Consider the following 16,452-nt stretch of genomic DNA (forward strand, 5'->3'; position numbering starts at 1 on the left):
TATTTTCCATAACCCTTTTACTAAACTTCATAAAAAAACATATTGGTATATATAATATATATGTATATATATATATATATATATATATATAGGTATGTATACATGCAATGTAGTGTATAGTGTGTTATAATACAAGTGTAGCTGCATTGCTAAGCAGTCACAGGTGTGCAGGCATGATGGTTGTGCGTGCATGTTGCCATACACGAACAAAGTGAATCAACAGTGAGTGAATGATGACAGGGAGCGCCAGTTTAACAACAACAATGGCACATATGCTTGTTAAACTGATATCCTAAAGGAAAACACTCAGGTAAGAGTGCATTGCACAAAACAACCTGCTGCCATTACTGCGTAATGCAGCTGCCCAACACCAATGGCTGAAGGGATGTTGAAGTGTTGCCCCATCATATGCAGATGCACCATATAGTAGTGTAGAATGCCTCGAACAAAACACCAAGACCTCCAACTAAGGCCTGACATGTGACAGCAAGATGAACTTAAGTGCATAAAAAAAAAGAAAAAGAGAAATAATAATAATAATAATAATAATAATAATAATAATAATAATAAATGTTGACATTAGTAAAAAACAAACCTGATTAGCAAAACTCGTTGAAAGAAAAGAACACACTTACGAAAAGCAGAATTACTCTTATCGCCAAAACTAAAATGTTTCTGAACATGCTTTTCAAAAGCCTGACTTTGAACCAGCTGGGGCATGGCTTCAACTCCTTGTGGCACATTTTGACGTTTCTTTTCTTCTCACTAAAAACTGTTGTATACACCTATACAATGCCATGCACAAGAGGAGGTAACATAACAATAGTGAGTCAACTATTATCAAACTGCACATTAGTGTATAAATAAGACAATGCATTTTTGTATATTATTTGATATAGCCTATTTAACATTGCTCAAGAAGGCGCTGCACTTTCCCTTTCTAAAAGTAAATAAATCATCTAAAGTAAAAAAAATGCAACAGTTCTCAACTACGTTAACAACAATCCAACACACTTTCTTGATCGCAACTCCTCGGCACAAGCCGCAGTAGAGCTGGGAAACAAAAGGACAGCATACTCCCAGCTCCATGCTATCACTGCAGAGACGCAGAGCATCAAGTCAGGGAGAACGGCTTCAGCTCCAAGTCCCTAAAGTACTTTCGACAAAGCATTGCACGCACTGAGGGGTACTTGTCATACTTGAACAGCGCAGAACGCCTGGCCGCCAGTTCTTCGTAGATCTTAATGTAGTCGCGGTAGAACAAGTCTGCACAAAACGTAAGAGAGAAAGGCACATCCATTAGTCATGCATCTTGAAGCTATGCACAGAAATAATAAAAATGGGAGTAAACGGCCATTAGCCATTCAAGTTATGCTTGCTACATATCCATCGTGTATACATGTTCAAGTCCCTTTCAAGGTGCCATTTTCCTTTGAGTTCAATATGAATATATGTATAGTATAGATATATATATATATATATTTTCATAATAATGGTTCTGCCAACAGCCAAAACGAAGGTGGTCCTACAGAGCATTAAAGAGTCCTTCTTGCACAGTTGAAATGATGCCGAGAAACCTAGCCACAACTGCCTGCCATGCAAGATGATGAGCGGCAGCCCCCACTCACTCTGGTTGAGTGAATCCTTGCCAAGGGTGGCCAAAGACAAGAAGAGCACGTCGCGGTAAAGGCTCGGCCGGCGTTGATGGCTGCGTGTTTTGTGTCTTTCCCTCACCAGCAGCTCCACCGCCTCTCGCACATTGCTCTGCTGCACACAGCTTAGCACTCGCTCCCGCAGGCTGCAAAAGAGTGAAGGAGAGCATGCCACGGCAACTGACGTCAGGTGGACAACAGTTGCGTATGCCATGAAATACGCACTCAAAATGCAGTTTCCCCAAAATGATGCAACATCCACATGGCCACTCGCTCTGGCTTTAAAGCTAAGTGCTAGCTACTAATGCAGCCATTCTTCAATTCAAGCAAAAGGTAATGTTGCAACTATGTGTCTTGTTCACCAGTTTGATGAAAGAAAGAGTAGTAGAAACATGGCGTGGTCAACTACTGACAATGGCAGCATATTTCTTGTTTCTACTAATGCTCTTTAATGTGTAACTCTAGGCAGCTCCACAATATGCCAAGGTCAAGTCAGCACGAGAGTACTTCAAAGTGTGGCTAAAAGTGTCTGCTGCTCCTAACAGATGGTATCACGCAAGGCCTCCCATGTGTATCTTAAGGTAAGCTACGCAATATGTTGATGTCAGGTCAGCACAACAGTACTTGGCAGAGTGGTTAAACAGGAGTCTACTGCACCTAACAATTGGTATCATGCAAGGCCTCCCATAATGAGGACCAACGATTTGCCAATCAATGCAAACACAAGATTAGGTGTGTGCAAGTATCAGGCATTTTGCATAGTTTTGGAACACTTAACACTACTTGATTCAATTGGCACTGCACTTACCCTACATCAACTATTCGCTAACAGTTCGGACAGTGAAAGTATGGTCTATTAATTTCCTAAACGTCCAGAAATCATGAATTTCTTAATTTAAGCTGGCAACAAAACATTGTGACCTTTCCAAATGGTAGTATCTTGCATTTGTTACACAACTTGGCTTGTTCTTTGAAATGACAGCCAGCACATGGCAAAACCCTGCGCGATAATGCGCTCACAGCCGCCGAGAGCCACCACTACACAGCTTCTGTGAACTTGCGGGTTGGAAAATGAAGTACAGCGCCACAGGTCACATCAGTGCGCCTAGACACACAGAAGCGGCCCGGCTTGAGGAGGACAGCATAGTGTAGTGAAGTTACAGCCCATGTGTGCTGCTGTAGTTGCTTTGTGGTGACTGCTTTCACAGTTCTCAATTTTTGTCACAACTTAAGAACTACATCTGGATCAAATTCCATTAGAATATGCTGTGGAAGTGAGGAATCGATTTCAAGAATTAGATCTAGAAGACAGAGAGCCCGAAGAGATGTGGACTGATGTTCGTGATATAATACAAGAAGTTGCTACTAAGGTAGTTCCAAAGCAAAAGAAATGCAAGAAAGCAAACTGGTTATCTGAAGAGGCTTTGCAAATAGCTGAGGAAAGGAGGATGGCAAAAGTTATGAGGGAAAGAGAAAGATACAAGGTTCTTAATGCAGATTTTCAGAAAATAGCAAGGAGAGATAAGAACGCCTTCCTGAACATACAGTGCCAAGCAGTTGAGGACAACAGCCAATTAAGGAACACAAGAGCTCTGTATAAGACAATCAAAGATATCAAAGGAAGCTTCTGTGCTAAGCTGGGCGTGATAAAGGACAAACGAGGCAAGGACCTCACTGAAGCCTCAGAGTTAAAGAAGAGGTGGCAGGAATGCACAGAAGAACTGTACAAGAAGGACCCGAATATGCAAACCCAACATAAGACGGTTGTGATTACTGATCTCAAGCCGGGCATCCTGAAGAGTGAAGTTGAATGGGCCTTAGCCAGCCTTGCTAAGAACAAAGCTAGCGGAATTGATGGCATTCCAGCTGAGTTGCTTCAAAACCTCAACCATGACGCTGTTAACATTCCGCATAGGTACATTATGTCAGAAGATTTGGACAACCCTGCAGTGGCCACAGGATTGGAGGAGGTCAGTTTACATCCCCATTCCAAAGAAAGGCAATGCCAAAGATTGTTCCAACTACCGCACGATCGCGCTTATTTTGCATGCTAGCAAGGTGATGTTGAAAATCCTCCAAGGTAGGCTGCAGCAGTGGATCGGGAGCTTCCGGACGTGCAAGCTGGGTTTCGCAAGGGCAGAGGAACTAGAGACCAAATTGCCAACCTTCGCTGGATCATGGAAAAAGCAAGAGAGTTCCAGAAACCCATCTACTTGTGCTTTATTGATTATACGAAAGCATCTGACTGCGTAGATCACAGCAGATTGTGGCAAGCTCTCCAAGAGATGGGAGTTCCAATTCACCTCATCTGTCTCCTCAGGAACCTGTATGAAGGGCAAGAGGCCACAGTCAGAACTGGGCATGGTCTTACTGATTGGTTTCCGATCGAGAAAGGAGTGAGGCAAGGCTGCATACTGTCGCCCTGCCTATTTAACCTATATGCAGAGTGCATCATGAGGAAGGCCGGTCTGGACGAGTCTTCAGCTGGAGTGAAGATTGCTGGAAAACGTATCAACAACCTTAGATATGCGGATGATACCACTTTAGTGGCAGGAAGTGAAGTGGAACTCAAGAGACTTCTGATGCGTGTACAAGAAGAGAGTGAGAAGTTTGGGCTTAAACTGAACATTAAAAAGACAAAGATCATGGCGTCTTGCCCTATCAAGTCCTGGAGCATAAATGGACAAGAAGTGGAAGCTGTGACAGATTTTCTGTTCTCGGGTTCCAAGATTACCTCGGAAGGAGACTGCAGCTATGAAATTAGGAGACGCCTGCTTCTGGGAAAGAGAGCAATGGTTAGCCTTGACCGCCTAGTAAAGAGCAGAGACATTAGTCTGCCAACCAAGATCCGTATAACTCGTGCTATGGTCTTTCCAGTTGTGATGTATGGATGCGAGAGTTGGACTGTGAAAAAGGCTGACCGCCGAAGAATTGACGCATTTGAATTGTGGTGCTGGCGAAGACTCTTGAGAGTTCCTTGGACTGCCAGAAGACCAAATCAGTCGATATTGTCGACCATAAACCCTGACTGCTCATTGGAGGGTCAAATTTTAAAGTTAAAGCTCAGCTACTTTGGTCATCTGATGAGAAGAGAGGAGTCGCTGGAGAAAGATTTGATGTTGGGAAAGGTTGAGGGTCGCTGGAGAAGGGGTAGGCAGCGAACGCGATGGTTAGATGGCATCCTCGAGGCACTGCAGATGAAGTTATGTGATGCTAGGAAGATAGAGACCGGAAAGCGTGGTGTGACATGGTCCATAGGGTCACGAAGAGTCGGACACGACTGAACGACTGAACTGAACTGAAGAACTACATGCTGTAGGCCTCAGTGTGCAAGACGACAGAAGCATAGGGTGCAAAAGCAGCCCATGCAGCCACTCACATAAGTGAAGCATGCGTTGGAGCACCTTACGGCATGGTTTCGTTTTCATGCCTTAGCAGTTTGCGAGAGCATTTGAGTGGCTGAGGCCCATCAGGAAGCTTGCAGACTGGTGAAATAGGTATGCGAGGGCTAAGCTAAGAAACAGTGTGTTTCGGGCAGTATTCTGAAACTGACGCTTTGTATTCAGATGTAGAGAAGGAACGTGGAAGGGGCTGCCCTCCTAGCACAGCTGTTCTGGTTGTTGCTCTTCAGTTTGTTTCCCAAGCCACTGTGTAGCGCCTTGACAGTACCTTGTTTAACCATTAATCGACCGCTGACATCACTCCGCCAATAAGGAAGTATTCACATTGCAATGCTTCATGACAACACTGAGTAAACTACGTTTTCTACCTGAGCATTAGGTCAAACTGTTATTAGACTTTTTTTTTTTTTTTTCACTGCCGGCAATCATTATCGAGAAATTGCAAAGATATTACTGCATGTTTCCTGCAATTATTTATAGCCTGGTAGGCGTTACAGGTATAACAAATTAGTATAGGTAATTACACTTATGACAGACGAAGACAATTTTTTTGTTTGCAATAGCTCTGTTCCTTTTCATGGCCGTGCTTTGTAGCGAAACATTTTTGTCATTTTTAACAATATTTTCCAAATTTCGAAATTATTTGAAAATATCCTATCTGCGATCAATTTTCAATATTTGCATTCACATTATACCCCTAAATTTCATACCTGCACACCTATAATCAATTAATTTTTTCTGGCAATGTGTTCGGCCAGTCAGATTAGACCTAGCAAAGTTTCAAGGTGTGAGTTCAACAGTAGAGTCTCCCAAAATTCTTCTGTTTTGTCTTTTGATCTATATTTTGGATTTCTGGCCATGTCCATATCATGCACAGCCAGTCAGCCTTATCCCGACATTGTTTGTATCTATCTGAAAACTGCTGAAGTCCGTGTATGTAAGTGCCTCCGGATATTTTTTTTGCACTCATTTAGCGTCCTATCTGCCGGTGGGTATTCTACCGTTTACCTGATAGTGCTTGGTAATCTCTTTATAGCTGACTAGCCTGTCCCTTCTCAGAGTGTACTGAGGGTCAGAGCCTACCTGAAAAGTGAGACTGCGGGCAAGCTTATAAGCTCCCTCATTTCCCTGAAGCAGGGAGTGGGCTGTTGGCCATATTAGCCGGATTATTCTGTCATCCCAACATGTTTTCAGTATCCTCTTTGCCTGTGGAGAGACCCTTCACCTTGAGAAAATTGCATATTGACGTTTTTGAATCATTTACAATTACAGTAGCCAATGTCCCTGCTATTGCAAGGGCAATGGCCACTTCTTCAGCAGTGTCAGCTAAGCTCGTCCTGACCCAGCCGCTTATTCTTAGGTTTTGTCGATCATCCGTTACTACCAAGACCATAACAAGCCTGTCTTCATACTCGGCAGCGTCGACATAGACCACATCCTGTCTTTATATATCTTCTGCATCAATTTTCCTTCCTTCTTTTATGGTGATGCTCTGGATGCATGTTCGGTGGCAGTAGGGGAATTTTTAGTCGCTTCCCGACTTCCATCGAGACTGTCTTCTCGTCCCCTTGACTTTCGTATCAAATCCTTAGTCTTAGCAGTATGCTTCTTCTCGTCCGGATCTTTATCGCAAAAAAAAAAAAAAAAAAAAAAAAATCTTATCTTCAATATAACTTGGCAGTTTCGAAACGTACTCAGTTCAATTCACACTCAGTTTTTAATATTTGAATTTGCATTGCACCCCAAGTTTTGACATGTGCCCTTCATAACGAAAAATCTCAATACACAAAACAATACAGATAGTACCTACCTCAGAGGAGCATAGGAAACTGCGAGCTTAAGCATCGAAGAAAATATGTTACCACAAATGCTTTGCATGCACAAGGACAAGAAAGAAAGCCAACAATACAAAGAGCGTCCCATCTTTTTCCTTCTTTACTTTTGTGTATCAAAGCTACCAGCATGGAAGAGATAAGGCAAATATGTTTGCCAAATTAGCCTAATCATAGCTCAAGTTTCTTTCTGAATGTCATGGGCCTCTAGACGTATCTTGCCTTAATTTTGGAACCAGAGAACAAATCTAAAGATTTTTTCCTTGCACGAGAAAACTAGATACTATAACGATAACCTAGATTTAAAAAATCGCAGACATTTTACAATTTCGTTACAACCATGTTTAACTGCACTTGCAGCAAGCTGCAGGCAGAACTGAACTATTTTGGCAACATGATGATGCAGGTCAAAAACAAAGGCTAAAAACTACAGGAAATATAACTGCAACAAAGTGAGAAAGGAGGGAGGAGGGAGAACCATTAAAGAAAGATCGTTAGTGCAAGGCTCACTAAACCATCACCAATGCTGAAACAACTGGTGCACTCTGTTTCATAACAATAAGTTCATAACGCACCTCTTTGTTGGTTTTGTGTCTTCTGTGACCAGTGACTGCACCAAAGATGACATGTCTGTCAAGAAGAGCACAGAACAATGTAAATAAGATTCAATGCAGGATGGCAGAATGCTGGCTCTATTTCAGCTGCAAATTTACACTATTTTCCGGTGTATAAGCCGCTGTTTTTTTCTGAAAATTACGTCAGTGCATCTTATCACTGGTGCGACTTAGGTGCGGAAGAAATCCGGGCTGCGTCCGCCACGCCTGGCCCATGCCCGAAAAGGTGTCTATGTGTTGCGGAGTGTCAGTGGATGCTAAAAGACCGTGGTCGTTGAAATTAATCCAGAAGCCACAACTACATCATCGCTCGTGGTCCATATGTCACTTCGGAATGTTAAACCCAACAACTTACAAATTTTCAATGGCATAATATCGGGTGGGCAGCGCAGGCATGCGCCCTACCTGAAAAGTGCGCGCCACAACTGCGCGCTATCTTTTACCATGCACAGTAACTGCATTTTGCAAGAGCTCAAAAGTAACATCAAATTGTCTCGCGAAAACGAAATGCAGTTCATATGTTTGTATAACCAGTATAATTCTGAGGGAGGAAAAAGGTGTTTTTCATTTAAAAATGGTAGCTTGCCAGTAACAAGTTTTATTTTCCAGCTGCCCCCATTCGCGTCATTTCCGTCCGCCATAGCATCTTCTTTGCTCCGACCACTGAAGCGCCTTCATGGCCCAGACGCTCCAACTGGCAGCCCGAAGGATGCCCGCAACACTCCTATGTAATTTTCTTTACATTTAGCCTTGGTTCCCCATCTGTCGCATTGCGTCTTATTTCTCTTTAATCATGGTATTGACTGCGAGGTGAAAAAGTTACGACACGAAATTCAAGCTGCGTGCAGTTGAATTTGCCAGGGAGCACAGGTACTGGGCTGCAGGAAGGCAGTTTGAGGTTAGCAAAAAAATATGGGGCTGGCACAAAGCCGCCGGTGTGCTCCGGACAATGAAGTTGACCATGAAGGCAAGGCAATTGCCTAATTGGTGTTGCATTTTACACTTGCTGCTCTGTCCCCTCCTGCTCCTCCTTTCCTGCTCCCCTCTTTTTTTCTCCAATGGTTTTGGCTAAACACCATCTGTAAGTTCATACACTATCTGTATGTATCAAAATAAAACATTTTTGAAAAAGTACTGTTCAGAAATTTGATGCTACATACACCTGTATGTGAGCATCTGTTATCAGGGGACATGGGCATATGCGGGGGCTGCCTCAAGCATGTATTTTCTTCGCACTTTCTCACATGATGTTCAACGAGTTTCCTGCTGAGTGAACGGGTGCGCCTTATTTGTGTTTTTGTCGCAAATATTGTTGTTTGGAGGGGGGCGGGGTGCGACTTATAAATATGTGCGACTTATACACCGAAAAATACGGTACTACCTGTCCTGTCATCTCCTGTTGTTCAAGTCTGCTCTAATTCTTAACTACAAAACTTAAGCATTAAACAAGAAAATCCATTCATTTGCTAAAGAACATAATTAAACTAAACACAAAGGTAAATATATCTTACACAACATTTCTGCATGTCAACACATCATGGAATATGAAATGTAAAAATTACACAATTAACATTCCTTCAACAAAGAATAAAAGTGTGCAGAGAGAAAGGGCTTGACTCAACTGTTTTTGCCCAGCTGAGAGTACATGAATGGCACCATGTTAGTGTGCAATCGAGGGTTGTCCCAGCAGCAGCTGATTGCAACTGTCTTCCCTTCGAGAGACTGCCAGTGCTCAGGAATCTGGGGAAAAGAGGACAAATAAAAACTGAGCTATTATTTCAAACACCACTGCCTTCCAAAGGGCAAGCAACTGAGTGCCATTACAGAAGGCAGCACAGATATAAAATTGGAACATTTGTATGGCAGTCATAGAAAATCAATTACAAATGCGATGAAATGTAGGGCAGACAAAAAAATTTCCCGCCACAATTGAAGCGTCATCTCCATTGACTTGAAAGTGGCCAGAATGTCTCGGAAAACATCACTAACTGGCCACAATAATGGCTTAGCCAAAACTCATTGGCTGAGACATCATGCCTTGAATGCACTTAAAAATACGGCATTTATTTACATGCAAATGTTCAAGTACAAATGAATGCAATGAAATGGACATTCTCGTACAGTATCGCACAGGATTCCTTCTAAAAACTAGTGACTAAAAAATTGCATAGGCTTGTAAGACAAGATGACATAGGTTGGTCAAAATCTATCTTTGGTATCAGTTTCCCAGTTTTCGCGCTTTTAAAATATAGTTCTACTTATTACTTTGAAAAACTGTTTTTGTACCGCAGAGAGCAGGTGCGATTATAACTCAAAATGTTAAAAAAAAAAAAAAAAGAAGAAACCAGAGCTGCCCTTTATGGAACTGTCAGGATCTTGAAAATGCCTTCATTGAGCCTAAGAGTCTCACTACAGCTGAGTTGAGAATAAATGTTCTGGATGAATTGCTTGCCCATTGCTTGCAAGAAACTGGTGGACCCAGCAACTATACTGGCAATGAAGAAATATAAGTTCAGCTCACCTGGCGGTCTCTGACGAGAGAGACAGCCTGCAGGCACAATTCAAGAAGATGGCTGGGTAGATTGAGCCGTTTGAAGTACCACACCTGCAAGTCGGCATACCAGTGAATGTAAGATACAGTAGTGGTACTCTACATATCATCATGGGCCCTACAATTTCTGCAACACAAAATGATAAATTATGGCAAATTGGAAAAAAAGATTCCGCAATAGAATTCCACGCGATGCTTCCTGCATGTTACTGCATTGCATCCTTGCTTCATACTTCGTGTTGCAGTCCTATGCCTCTTTGCAGATTTCTTTCCTACTTTTCGTGCCTCTTTCGCTACATTCTCTTCTTTCTCAACAGCCTGTGTCGCCTTCTCTCCCTGACTGTTACAACCCTTTCTTGCCAGCGCGTGCCATGCCTTTTGCCTCAATGACACAATGTCATCGATATGTTGGCTTGCATCTCATAAGTATTAAACATTTAAAAACCGGCAGGTTGAAAAATCCAACTAATTGCGAAAATTATTACTTTACTTCAATGTGCATGTTTCCAGCAGCCAGCAAGAGGTTTTGCAGCAAAAGCTTCCCGGGCATTTTGACACTTTCAAGTGATCATATCCCTCTGAATTTCTGTGCACCACTTACACAGACAACAGCCAGGCATCCATGTTCAAGGCCTCAGTAATTGATTACTGTACTATTGTTATAAAGTTAAACCTGGAGGCAATAAACCTTCGCATAGTGAATTCCTCGATGTTATGAAGTTTCTAAGTTCCCCATCATCGCTTCAATTGAGGCACTTGTATTTGAGAACTCTGTGTATTGAAGGTTGTTGCTGCACCATCTGTTATCTAGTGCTGAGCTACTGGAGACTTGGCAGTTGTGTCACGAAAATATCATGACGTGAAAGGGTAGTCTGCAATCTCAGCGAGGGGCTGCAGTTGACATAACGTACCATGATCCAGCGCCATCGGCACATCTATGCGGCAAACACTGCAGTCTCCACTCCTCTTACTTTTGGAATGTGACACCACATGGCACTACTACAGTCCATGCTCATAAGCAGCAAAAAATAGTAAGATATGCAAAAAGAAAAAAGACACAGGGCAAGCTTTGCACGTCCATTGGTGCCGCGTGTTTGCTCATGATGTTTCAGTGGCAATAGCTCTTGTGCGTGGAGAGCCGGGATAGGTGATAGCATCAGAAACACGAGATGAAGGAAACATTTCTTGGGGCAATGAGCAGACCGTGAACAGAAATATATGTAAGGCAGGTGCTACCCTGGCTGGTCTAGTTCTAGTGGCGGCAGTGCAGTCATGTATGCTCATCAAGCCTGGCTGGGGTGCTTCTGCCTGCTCCACTGTCCATCCCCCCTTTACAGCCACATCGCACAAGCCTGCCGCAGAGGTGATAATGGCAGCAGTGGCTGCCACAGTTGTGCTGTCATTGTGATTGCAAAAATTTTCTCTGTACTTGTGACTTCCGACAGACTGGGGCTATTTTAGCTTCTATTCTGCACCGTCTTTTCGAGTCTTAATGAAAACTGCATAGTATAACGAAGAATGGCAGTTTTTTTGTTTGTTTTTTTCAGTTTCAGTAAAACCAGATTTAATTATAATGTCAATAAAAAATGCACATTTATAAAATGATAAAGTTAAGATGCACAAGTGAACATGCTGCTGTAGGCACTACATCAAGTCCACCATACAACTGAGATGATGAATATGGTAGTGCAGGACTGTAAATGTGCTTAGGGAAAGTGCTCATCCTATAATGTGTTTTGCTGCATGTGGGCAACGTTTGCTCTGTGGGTACCAACAATTCTGCCTGGTTATAGCTTCAATATAGCAACGTGCCTCCCATGCGCCTTGCCAATTCCTGTTCATCTAACATGAACTACACAATTTGGCTGAGGTTGTAACAATGGTAACTATATTGTGATTGCACATGTTGAAGGATGCATGGCAATATAAAAGTGCATGAGCATGTACGAAAAATGCAGTCATACCTGCCGACCTGTGGAAGGAGTCGGCCTTAAAATTGGATCCCTTTAGTCCGAACTTCACATCATGTACACTAATTTTTGACCCAGCATGGAAGTTTAAAAGCATGAAAATTCTGGTGCAAACAGCAGAATGCTTTGGACATCGGTGGTTGATGATGGTAGTTATGTGGTGAGTATATATGTAGTACGAAAGTGCGAGCAATCATCTGCAATGCAGACAAAACTCCAGGAGTAATTAACACTTTCCTGTCCGCGGAAAAACCGGTGGTTTTTGGGTGGCGTCATTAATATATTTTTTTTTTTCTGTAACAAAACTTGCTTGGTACAGGAGTGTCTAGTATCAAATTACAGAGGAGGAATTCCTCTTCACAATGATATTAGTGACAATTAACATATTTATTGAGTAAGTGATGAAAAAATAACTATCAGCAAACAAAAAACAAGCACCCAAAGGCATCAAAGTTTCTTGACACAAATAAAAAATTTTCAAAATATACGTTTTTTACAACAGGAACTGATGCAGCATTGCAGCAAATTCTAGCTTTCTGTGTAGAATATTCACTGAGTTAGGAAAGAAAGCAGTAGTTGAGGTTGATTGACTATGCCGAGGTCGAACCCTGGCTGTCCTCTAGTGGAAAATACAACTCCCTGCGCTGCCAGTGGCAAGTAATACTGCCCAAAAGACGTCACCTTGCAGATAACAGTTGTGACCTTCAGAACAGTGGTCTCTTCCGATCAGCGCGCAGCAAAAGCGGGAGCTTTTGGGAGCGAAAGTGAAATTTATTGGGGCATGGCTGTCGGCTGTCGACGACAGGGTCGGTTTGATGTAGTTTCGCCGTCAGTGCTAAAGTCTGAAGAGCTGAATTCATTTCCTGAGTCATCACTGCTGTTTGCATCCAAAAACGAGCTTTCTGATGCGTCAACTTCCGCAAAAACGCGCCGTTTCCGCGCAGCAGGAGCGCGCGACGTCGACGCCATGATGTAAACAAGGAGCGCCGATCACCCAACTTCAGAGACCATCTGGACGGGCGCGGCCCGGTGAAGAAAATAAAACCAAAAGCCAAACTGAAAGAATTCCTCTATTTCCTACCGGATGACGCCATTTGTCAAGGAGCGCTTTGAAAGTGGGAAAATTCGTACTGTGAAAACATTGATAGCGGGCTATCGATGGGAATAGACGTGTGACAGTGTTGTGAATGACTGAAAAATAAAGCCAGCCTGCATTAGAGTGGCAAAAATCGGTTGACGAATGCCATAAATGGGAGAGAGAAGCACAATCAAACGTACCAGGTTCCAGTAGAGGATAGGGTGGTGGTCTACAAAGCCAGCGCTTAGGAGGCAGTCGTCACCCTCATGCTCCAGCAGGTTTTCCACTTCCTTGCGAAGCACTAGTGGGCTCAGGTATGGCACTGTCATGGGTTCTAAGGAAACAGATGGTCCTAGGGACAGGCTAAGCCGAGATGGGCTTGCTGCAGGAACGTGAGTAGAGAGACGGGCATGTAAAAAAACTGCAAACAACCAGACATACTGAAAAATAAGCAAGAGAATGCAGAGAAGGCAAAGGATGAACGGCACCTGTCCTTTCTCCTCATTAGTTTGGGCAAACAGCAAAATGAGTTTCAAAAGAATGAAACCTTGGCTTTCTGGTACAGCATGGTAGTAGTGTTGTTATACAGTAGAAACTCTGTAGTAAAAACCTGATTGGTAAGAACTCTGGGATGACACAAATTCGTGAAATTCCCTGCTAAGATTGCATTGAGTAGAGTGTGCGTAATTTTAAACTTTCTGAATACTCTCTCTTGCAACTACAGATGATATGAACATGCAAACCCGCGACCTCTGCAACCTTGAGCATGACATGCTGCCTGAACAGCGTTGACTTCACTATCAATAGTTGCACTGTACACACAGGAAGCAGTTAGTGGCAACATATGGACCGCAAATCGTTGACTCCATTATTGTTAGTTGCACTATATGCACAAAGAGCAGTTTGCGGAGTTACACATAACAAACTGTTAACTCCACAACTGCTAGTTGAGTCGTATGAACAAGGAACAATTTGAGGCGATGCGCGGACTCCACATTACCGTGCCACTATTGCCAGTTAAGCTCTACTCAGTGAGCAGTGAGGTGCGGCTGAGTGGCTGTAAATAATCCTGTTAATTGTAAGTAAGCACATCTGGATAAATGCACTTTGTTCATTTCGATGACAAAAAATTTCGGATGACACGAATTTTTTTCACAACCCTGTGAAATGTGTATTGCTATAGGGTTTTGTACAGTCGATGCTTTCAGCAGTTCCAAACCCATTGCAGGTTGCAGACCTTCGGTGGTAACCATTGCTTTTTGTGTCTTCTAAGATGGCAACTTTGATATGGCATACATAAAGAGCACAGAAAATGCACACAGCCATTTCAATACACCAATCGATAGTCTGCATCACAACTGGTCCATCAGAAGAGCTTAGCAAAAGGAGATTGTAATTTGTGGCATCAGTCCTGACAATGACACATACGAATGGTGGAGTTCCTATCAAAAATAATTTTGCCCTTCCATAGTTCAGATTATGAAGCACAAGAAACTTCCAAGCAGCAGCAAAGTCGCAGGCTCACCTGACCCCAACTTGAAGAGTGGAGTGGTACCAGCAGCGCTTTGTGGGTCAAGTAGTAGCTCAGCTGATCCCAGTCGACCAGTGGCTGTTTGCAACCCCAGGGGCGCATCTCCCACTGTGACACGACGAGTGCGATGCTCACCACGATCGCTAATCTCATTAGAGCTGGATGACGGAGTTGCCTGCATAGCCATTCCAACAACCAATTGTAAAATATATTGCCAATAGCAAATATAGAGCTGCAAATCTATGTGCAACCACAAATACACTACATTTTACTTAGGAAAGGCCTACACACACTGTGAAAAAAAACAAAAGAAAATCTAAAGAGGCTCAGCCTGACCATTTCTGTTATGTGAGCAATAAGTGAAGTCAACCAAAAGAGGAAGCAGAAGAGAGGAGAAACACAGTAGTGTCTGTTATTACTGCCGAACTCACTTATTTGGAATATGAACATTCATTTCAAGAATTATAACTGTCTGAACACCTCAAATATGTAAAAAATCCCAGATATAAGCACAGGAGTCTAGTGCATCTATAACTGTCATCATTTGACAGAGGTTGTGGATTTTATCCTGTTCTCATCAAAACCTTATGAAATGTCAGTTTGACGCCAACTGACTGCCAGATTTAGGCCACCTAAACAGTACTCGGCCCATTAATCTAGAGGCTAGGTAGATATAGTCAATGGAACTGCTTCAATTCAATTCAATGGTGCTTAGTAGTACTTGCGAGCGCCAGAGGTCGTTGGAGTCAATGGTGCTTATTAAGGCACCAAGCTGCAGTTCTTTAAGACTTACAAATCTCGGTAATCAAAGTCCCCATAGTGAGTAGTAACAAATGCTGTAATTATGAAAGATCAATAGAGAAGTATGGAAGCTTCAATTACCATATTTACTCAATTCTAATGCACCTTCGACTGTAATGTAAACCAGTTTTTAATGGTCGAAAAAAAAAAAAAAAGTGCTATGCTTTAGGTTGCAATGTGCATCAGATTGTCATGCTTCAATAATGAAATGATTCACATCTCCTGTACCTTCCTCTTAATTGTCTTTCATTCCTAGCACTATTTTAAGCATCAGGACAGATCGGGAACAATTGCTGCTACTGTGGAAACACAGCTGCTCTACAAAAATGATGTGCTCTTACCACCATGGCATTTTCATTGGCAGCAGCCAACGGGATGTCGACAGGGGCTGACAGGGCACGATTACTTGGTGTCTCCAGGTAGGAAGTCCCTGTCTGCCCAGGTGGGCTGCCCAGGGGAGACTCGGGACATGAGTCACCCACCCTGGGCCCATCCACTGCAAAGCGTGAGACACAGGGGGCAGGGATTACGTCTTGTGCAAGTGGCATTGCTTCACATATGACACATCAAAAGAAAAACAAAACAGCTCATTCAAAATGACAATTCAACAAGTGAAAAACTAAACATCACAAAATACTACCATAATCCCCTCAGGCAGGTCTGCACTTTCAATGTCCCCAGAAGTCAGTGGGGAAGCAAGCATCACCCACAAGGTCGCACAAAATCAATTGTTCAACCAAACATAACCTTACTCAACCTTAACTTCTACATCAACCTTACTGCATTTGGTTACTGACTAGCGTTGCTAGCAGCAATGATAAAAATACGACTACTTAAACTACTTCTTTAATAAACTGTGGTAGAATTATTACCACCGCTTGCAAAAAAATAATTTCAAAAGCAATGACAACCTTCGCCATTTCCTGTGCCTGTCTATTTTACAAGAACAGTGATGAAAAATTCTCGAGGAGCACACTTCTTGCAACAATATAATCTTCTGGCTTAGACAAGTTCTCTTTTTC

At 42.7% G+C, this 16,452-nt stretch overlaps 1 protein-coding gene across 7 annotated transcripts in view; it reads right to left on the reverse strand.

Annotated features, from left to right (window-relative positions):
- Crag (DENN domain-containing protein Crag) overlaps positions 1-16,452 on the reverse strand; it is an 84,962-nt gene continuing 68,510 nt past the window's right edge. For 6 of the 7 annotated variants that reach the window (XM_084593731.1, XM_084593733.1, XM_084593735.1 and 3 more), the window contains 8 exons: positions 15,772-15,926; positions 14,624-14,804; positions 13,299-13,480; positions 10,021-10,104; positions 9,122-9,239; positions 7,461-7,515; positions 1,629-1,798; positions 1-1,266 (listed from right to left, as the gene is read on the reverse strand). In XM_084593731.1, coding sequence (XP_084449857.1) covers positions 1,115-1,266; positions 1,629-1,798; positions 7,461-7,515; positions 9,122-9,239; positions 10,021-10,104; positions 13,299-13,480; positions 14,624-14,804; positions 15,772-15,926 — 1,097 coding nt within the window. In that variant the 3' untranslated portion in view covers positions 1-1,114. Of the gene's footprint in view, positions 1,267-1,628; positions 1,799-6,472; positions 6,676-7,460; positions 7,516-9,121; positions 9,240-10,020; positions 10,105-13,298; positions 13,481-14,623; positions 14,805-15,771; positions 15,927-16,452 lie in introns of those variants that run through there. The other variant, XM_084593736.1, reaches the window with a different exon arrangement.

This window comes from Amblyomma maculatum, chromosome 2, assembly GCF_055883805.1.
Source record: "Amblyomma maculatum isolate TAMU_Amacu chromosome 2, ASM5588380v1, whole genome shotgun sequence".
NCBI classification, from domain to species: Eukaryota; Metazoa; Arthropoda; class Arachnida; order Ixodida; family Ixodidae; genus Amblyomma; species Amblyomma maculatum.